Here is a 7,994-nt window from a genome sequence, read left to right as displayed (position 1 = left end):
AATGAATTCAAATATGTTTGTTTTTTCTTTCAAATGGGGTTCAATGGAGAGGCTCGAGGTCTCTTTGCACTTTCTACATACCATACCTTGTGGATCCATGGATCATTTTGACACCTCTACAATCTACCCGCAGCGGTAGAGAGCATGCATGGAAAATGGGAATTTATAGAAAGGCTGAATATATATACTCCTTCGCAGTATATCCTTTATAAAAAGAAGTAGAATTCAATATAAAGGACTAGACATTATTTAATTTCAATTACACTAGATATTTACGACACTAATGGCATATTTTAGCAAAGGCTAAGACTAAGCAGTCTCAGTCTGGTTTTCCTCTGGGTTCGGCAACGACGCAATGGCTATTTAGAAACACTAGGATGGTACTATGTTGCCCCTTTGCTGGTTTTTTCAAACCGATCGAATTATGCTTTGGTTAAGGGAATGTTATGGTTACCCTTTATTAGCTAGCAACGGCGCTTGGTGCTTTTCTGCTGGATATCAAAGATAAACGTAAGAATATAAAGAATTTTTTTGACCGTGATTGCTGCTTACCATTTTGCGGTATCTCTCCTTCTGCTGTTTGTTTAGTCGACACCAAGCCTTAGTACCACGCATGACCATCTCTCGCGGCAGGAGTCCGCTATTTTTTTTCTTGAAATTTCGTAAAAAGTTTAAATAGGCTTTATTGGTGAGGCGGGCGACCTTTTTTGGCTTGTAAGTTTCTTTCTTTGAGCACTTTTTAGCTTCCACCATTTCCAAAAATTCTCAATACAAAAGTATAGTAATAAAAACTTTAGAGTGTACGCTTTTTCAAAATACGACTGTGATACACACATTTCGTATTTTTGGGGGAACTAGTAGCGATATTCCGCGTTTCAATCATCCTTCAGGAAACCCATGGACAATTTGGCAATCGAGGATGCTTAAATTTACGGACAGGCGACAGGACATCCGTGGAAACGATTGGATTTACCAGACCTAATACCTAAGACACATATACCTAATCACCATTGTCCTTGCTTCTTCCACATGCCTAGCATTTGAATTAAATTATTTCACCCGCTAAACAAGTGTGCAGTGATGGGCAACGCTAAAATTGGCATCGCAATATATTGGTCCGAAAAATATCATTATCACTATCGAGATTTTTTTTATAAATACATATGTATGCTGTTTATATGTAGCAAGTGTGTAGTTACCATGTACAAAAAAATACATTTTTGTTCACCTTCTTTGTTTAAACCCAATTAGCCAGTATTGTAGAAAATTCGTCGTCATATTTACGGTATATTTCTGGGGCTCTCTTCAAAAATGTTATGGCTCTCTGTTTTGATCTCCTTGAATGGGAGTCTGCAGAAATGTTTAGAATCGAGGAAATGTTTAGACATTATTTTAGACACACTACAAAACAAAGAGAGATTAAAATAAGCATATCCTGTAGAAAATTGATTCATCAATTGGGTAAAATTATGTGATCAGGGCTAAACGTTCTAGCTAGCTAATAATATTTGACGGAACATCAAATTGAGCAATAAAGAACTTGAATTCGTCAGTATATTTACGGTATATTTTGAAAATGAGACTGTATATTTCGGTATACTTCTGAGGGGCAGACCGTATATTGTATCAATACATCCGCGGTCACACTGTAGAACTTATTTGTTAATTATTGTACATTTTTTTGTTAGCGCGCGTGCTGTGAACGACGCCGCTGAATGATAGCTCTGAGTGCATTGTTAACCAAGTACACGATCGGTATTATGAGCAATCTAAGCAATGGCAATCCTCAACAGCAACAGAACCAGCAACAGCAGCAGCCACCAAATGCAGCAGCTGCAGCAGCAGGCCAGGGGAATGCTGTGGGTGGGGGCGCGGGTGTGGGCATAGAGCTGCCAGCTCCTGCTCCGCCAGGACTGGGGGCTGCCGTGGGCGTGGTGGCAGTCCAGCGGCAACGTCTGCTGCAGCAGGCGCAACAGAACACCGCTGCCGAGGGCAGTGGCCTGGAACGAGGAAGCTGCCTGCTCCGCTATGCTTCGCAAAACTCCCTGGACGAGAGCTCCCAGAAGCACGTCCAGCGGCCCAACGGCAAGGAGCGCGGCACAGTGGGACAATACAGCAACGAGCAGCACACAACCCGCTCCTTCGATGCCATGAACGAGATGCGCAAGTAAGAAAAACTACCAAGTGATGTGGACAGGTGGATTAGTCGCTTGACTTTTGGCCCAAAATCTAAAAAATATGTACATATAATCACTGCAAATGTCAGACGATCGTCTCGGCATCCCATCCCATCCCATCCCATTCACATTCCTACTCGCATTCGCATTTTGCATATTTGCGCAGTTGATTTCTGTTTGTCTATTTGCCTACACATATTTATTTTGTATAATATTTGCCCCCACCTTTTGTCAAGGGGCCATTCGCATTATTATTATTATTATTATAATGGGTTGTATGCGCTGCTTTTTGGTTTCGCATTAGAGCACGACCTTGAACTTGCGGCGTATTGCCCAACGATTTCTGTCGATTTGTTGTGGTTACGGCTTCCGCATCTCTACATTTGGTTGACTGGAAAACTACCCGATGGCCAGAAACCCAGAAACCAGTTTCCAAACCAAATCCACTGTGGTGTCAGAGCCAAAAGTGAATGTGTTGTAACCTTAAGGTGAACGAACACGTGTTGAGCGTAGGATTTAAGCGGAGGACACTGGGATTCAGATGAATCTGCATGTACATATAGGAAAGAGAATCAGCATGACTCTTGAGAAAATGTTTAGAATCATTCCCAAGGAATGCAGGAAAAAGAGGATTCAATTCAGCAGAAAACGGGAAGATAAACAGAAATCTGACAACATCATTGGTGCAGGAAGAGACACAGAGAATGAAGGCTTCACCAAGATCAGTTTCATTTAAAAAAGTGTAAATAAACATCTGGCTTTACTCCAAACAAAAAATAGCGATATCATTCGTATTGATTAAACCACTTGACACCTAATAATGCTCACGGTTTCTTTGTGTCTTTGCTTATTTTGCTTATTCGCAGACAAAAACAACTCTGTGATGTCATATTGGTGGCCGATGATGTAGAGATTCATGCCCATCGCATGGTATTGGCCTCGTGCAGTCCCTACTTCTATGCGATGTTCACCAGCTTCGAGGAGTCGCGTCAGGCGAGGATCACACTACAGAGCGTGGATGCACGAGCACTGGAATTGCTCATCAATTATGTGTACACCTCGACGGTGGAGGTGAACGAGGATAACGTGCAGGTCCTGCTGACGGCAGCCAATCTGCTGCAGCTCACGGATGTGCGGGATGCCTGTTGTGATTACCTGCAGACGCAATTGGATGCCAGCAATTGTCTGGGCATACGCGAGTTTGCCGATCTTCATGCCTGCGTGGAGCTGCTCAACTACGCGGAGACCTACATCGAAGAGCATTTCAAGTGAGTTTCAAGATTATGTTTCATGTCGGAAATATGGAACTATAGAGCAAGCAATCACAGACAGACGAGATGCGATAAGGTTTGGCACGTTACCGAATGAATGCTCCTTGAGATTTTGTGCAAAAACAGAGTAAAGGTCAGCCCTATATTTAGTCGTTTTGAAACCAGTTTAGATTTCTTTATATGTTTCATTAAGTGTAAGAGATTGACCGGTTTATTATATTTGCCATTAATTGCATCTCAATCCCATATTCCGCCGCTGAACATTTATGCCCCAATTCACCGACTGTTTTATTTACGTTTTGCCTTTGCATTTGCCTTTTCTGCAGCGATGTGATCCAGTTCGATGAGTTTCTGAATCTCTCGCACGAGCAGGTTATCAACCTGATAGGAAACGATCGCATTTCGGTGCCCAATGAGGAGCGCGTCTACGAGTGTGTGATCGCCTGGCTGCGCTACGATGTGCCCATGCGGGAGCAGTTCACCTCGGCTCTGATGGAGCATGTGCGCCTGCCGTTCCTGTCCAAGGAGTACATTACCCAGCGCGTGGACAAGGAACTGCTGCTGGAGGGTAATATCATATGCAAGAATCTGATCATAGAGGCCCTCACCTACCACCTGCTGCCCACGGAGACGAAGTCGGCTCGCACAGTGCCTCGAAAGACGGTGGGCATGCCGAAGATCTTGTTGGTGATTGGCGGTCAGGCCCCCAAGGCCATACGCGCCGTCGAGTGGTACGATCTGCGCGATGAGAAGTGGTACCAGGCTGCCGAGATGCCCAATCGTCGCTGCCGCTCCGGATTGAGCGTGCTGGGCGATAAGGTCTATGCCGTGGGTGGCTTCAACGGCGCACTGCGGGTCCGCACTGTGGATGTCTACGATCCGGCCACCGATCACTGGGCCAGCTGCTGCAACATGGAGGCTAGGCGATCTACGCTGGGCGTGGCTGTGCTGAACGGCTGCATCTTTGCCGTGGGCGGATTCGACGGCACCACCGGACTCTCCAGCGCCGAGATGTACGACCCAAAGACTGATATCTGGCGATTCATCGCCTCCATGTCCACGCGTCGCAGTTCCGTGGGTGTGGGCGTCGTTCATGGCCTGCTCTATGCCGTTGGCGGCTACGATGGCTTCTCCCGCCAGTGTTTGTCCTCCGTGGAGCGTTACAATCCCGACACAGACACCTGGTCTGCCATCGCCGAGATGACTTCCCGTCGCAGTGGAGCTGGCGTGGGAGTGCTGAACAACATCCTGTACGCGGTGGGGGGACACGATGGCCCCATGGTCCGCAAATCCGTTGAGGCCTACGACTGCGAGACGAACACCTGGAGCTCTGTGTCGGACATGTCCTACTGTCGCCGCAACGCCGGAGTGGTGGCCCACGAGGGGCTGCTCTATGTGGTCGGTGGCGATGATGGAACCTCCAATTTGGCCTCCGTGGAGGTGTACTGCCCGGAGTCGGACAGCTGGCGGATCCTGCCCGCTTTGATGACCATTGGACGCAGTTATGCGGGCGTCTGTATGATCGATAAGCCCATGTGAATGGAAGAGCAGGGTGCATTGGCACGGTGAGTGAGCCCATCTAATTTGAACGAATTTTGAGTCCTGAACTTGAGTCTAATTTTGCGTTTGATTACAGACAAGCGGCTTCGCTGGCCATCGCACTGCTGGATGATGAAAATAGCCAGGCTGAGGGGACCATGGAGGGTGCCATTGGTGGGGCCATTTATGGCAATATCCCACCAGTTGGAGCGGCTGCTGCAGCAGCTCCAGTCCAGCCATCGGCGGCCCCTCAGCCCCCAAATCATCCGCACTACGAGAACATCTATGCGCCAATCGGTCAGCCCAACAACAATCAAATTGTGGCCGCCGCCAACGTCAATGCCCCTGCAAATGTTGAGGATGCTCAACAGCCACTCCAGCTGGCAGCCCAACCAGCGCCAACAGAAGCCAATGCCAACATTAATCCACCCCCACAACCAGGACCCTCACCACCATCGCCACAGCCACAGCCACAACCACAGCAGCTAGCACCAACGCCACAGCAACGCGCACTGCCCATGAACAACTATCGCAATGATTTATACGATCGATCTATAGCTGGTGCCGGGATCCTGGGCGCGAGCGCCGCTGCGGCTGCCTACGATGTGCCGCGTGCAGTGCGCTCAGGCCTGGGATACCGTCGAAACTTTCGCATAGATATGCAGAATGGTAAGAAGCAGCTTCAGGTAAATCTAGAAGAGAGAGAGTATACAATGTTTTCATATCCGCCCTAGGCAATCGCTATGGAACCGGACTGCGTTGCACGCCGCTCTACACCAACAGTCGCTCGAATTGTCAGCGTCAGCGCAGCTTCGACGACACCGAATCCACCGATGGCTACAATCTACCCTATGCCGCAGCCGGAACAATGCGCTATGAGAATATCTACGAACAGATACGCGATGAGCCCATCTATCGACCCACTGCCACCAACCGAGTGCCGCTATATACACGCCTCGATGTACTGGGGCATGGCATAGGACGAATCGAACGACACCTGAGCTCCTCCTGCGGCAACATTGATCACTATAATCTGGGCGGCCACTACGCCGTGCTGGGACACTCGCATTACGGAACCGTTGGTCACATACGACTCAATGCCAATGGGGCAGGAGGCACGGCCGCGAGTGGAGGAGGAAGCAGCACTTGCAACGTGCCCAACTGCCAGGCGTATGTGGGGAGTGCTAGTGCCGCTGCTGCAGCGGCCGCAGCCGCTGGAATGGAATACGGCAATGTAAAGGTTCCCGTTAAGAACAGCGCCTCGAGTTTCTTTAGCTGCCTGCACGGCGAGAATTCGCAGAGCATGACCAACATTTACAAGACGACAGCAGCGGCAATGGCTGCCCACAACTCTCCGCTCACGCCGAATGTGTCAATGGAGCGTGCGGCACGGTCTGCCTCCGCTGGAGCCGCAGGAGCAGTCGTAGACGATCAATCTGTGCCGGAAAGCGCTTCCAGTTCATCAGTAAGCAGTGCCACTCGCCCAACCGGAGCTATACCCAAGGTGAAGGCTGCCAGCAAGGCGGCCAAGGAGTCGGCAACTGCTCCTCCAATTGCTGGTCTAGATAAAAGTGGATCGACTGCGTCGGTAAAGAGCGGACCAACTGCGGCCGCTAAGAGCGTTTCAACTGCGGCCGTCAAGAGTGCTGCCCTGGCCAAGAAAACCACATCGACCACAGCCCGTTCGAGTTCTTCGGGAGATGCCAATGGGAATAACACTCTGAATCGCATATCCAAGTCCAGTTTGCAGTGGCATCTCGTGAACAAATGGCTGCCACTGTGGATTGGCCAGGGACCCGATTGCAAGGTAGGATTCAACTTTAAACGACCACCAAGGAGACTTACTCATAACTTTTCTTGTAGGTGATCGACTTTAACTTTATGTTTTCGCGTGATTGCGTTAGCTGCGACACAGCCTCCGTGGCCTCTCAGATGTCGAATCCTTATGGCACTCCACGCTTGGGGGGCTTGCCCCAGGACATGGTTCGCTATCAGAGCTCTTGCACTGGATCCTGTGCAGCATCGACTGCTTCCTCTACTATGCGTCGGGATCCAAATGCAGCAGCCCGTCCTCTTCACAGCACCTTGAGTCGTTTGCGTAGTGGAGCCGACAAGCGTAATCCGAATGGAGCGGCAGCATCAAATTATAGATACGAAGATCCCTCGTATGAGAATGTGCATGTTCAGTGGCAGAATGGATTTGAATTTGGACGCTCGCGTGACTACGATCCCACCTACCATCAGCGTCCGATGCTGCAGCGTGCCAGGTCCGAGAGTCCTACATTCAGCAATCAACAGCGACGCCTGCAACGCCAGGCGGCACAGGCACAGCAGCAGGCACAACCATCTGCCGCGAAGCCGGGGGATCCCTTCAAGAACTACAAACTGAATACGGAGAACAATAGTTTCAAGCCCAAGCCGCCAGTTCCAGTGGAATTGCCCGACGAACTCGAGGGCGCTGTGGGCGGTGCAGCTGTGGAAGTGTCTGTCGCGGAGGTCGAAGCGGAACTGCCTGTGGATCCTCCTGTCAATTTGAGTGATAATGAGACTGAGACGACCAACAGTCAAACCAACCCTCAATGCTCTACCACCACCAGCAGCAGTAGTAGCAGCGGAAGCCAGAATAATGTGAATGAACACCACGATTAAGATCGGATAAAGTTCACTTTGGTTTTGAGAGCAGCTTTTAATTTCCTGTTTTATATATTTCATTTTTAATTTTGTGTTCATTTTCTGTCGTCACGCTGCTCCTCTCCTCAAAATTGGATCTCAAAAAATGAAAAATCAAAATCGAATCGACCAAAAAAGCGTTTAAATTCGAATCAAATTTTAAAATTTTTTAAAATATTTATACTTAAGAGAAAAACTTTCCCATGGTAGAATTTGATAGCATTACATATGCATGTATTTATAAGGGGCAACATTTTGTGTAACCAGCCAAAGCTCAAGATCGAATATTATGTTGGATAATGTAGTTGTAGTTCAATGAAGAATTTTTGTGTCATAA

At 48.6% G+C, this 7,994-nt stretch overlaps 1 protein-coding gene and 1 long non-coding RNA gene across 2 annotated transcripts; one reads left to right on the top strand and one right to left on the bottom strand.

The window, feature by feature from the left end:
* Positions 1–224: 224 nt before the first annotated feature.
* On the bottom strand, positions 225–749 carry LOC113565793. The gene is made up of 2 exons (XR_003408795.1): positions 553–749; positions 225–491 (listed from the first exon to the last, which is right to left on the bottom strand). It is a non-coding gene; the product is annotated as an uncharacterized LOC113565793 (long non-coding RNA).
* A 932-nt stretch (positions 750–1,681) lies between these two features.
* LOC6595706 (ring canal kelch protein) lies at positions 1,682–7,799 on the top strand. The gene is made up of 6 exons (XM_026989029.1): positions 1,682–2,167; positions 3,044–3,445; positions 3,775–5,013; positions 5,085–5,656; positions 5,722–6,794; positions 6,851–7,799. Exons 1-6 carry the CDS (start codon positions 1,716–1,718, stop codon positions 7,634–7,636), a joined length of 4,524 nt encoding a protein of 1,507 aa, XP_026844830.1. The 5' UTR covers positions 1,682–1,715; the 3' UTR covers positions 7,637–7,799.
* Positions 7,800–7,994: the final 195 nt, after the last annotated feature.

The sequence above is a fragment of the Drosophila persimilis genome, unplaced genomic scaffold, assembly GCF_003286085.1.
Source record: "Drosophila persimilis strain 14011-0111.01,24,50 unplaced genomic scaffold, DperRS2 tig00000191-arrow-pilon, whole genome shotgun sequence".
NCBI classification, from domain to species: Eukaryota; Metazoa; Arthropoda; class Insecta; order Diptera; family Drosophilidae; genus Drosophila; species Drosophila persimilis.
This window is presented reverse-complemented; position numbering and strand designations above follow the sequence as displayed.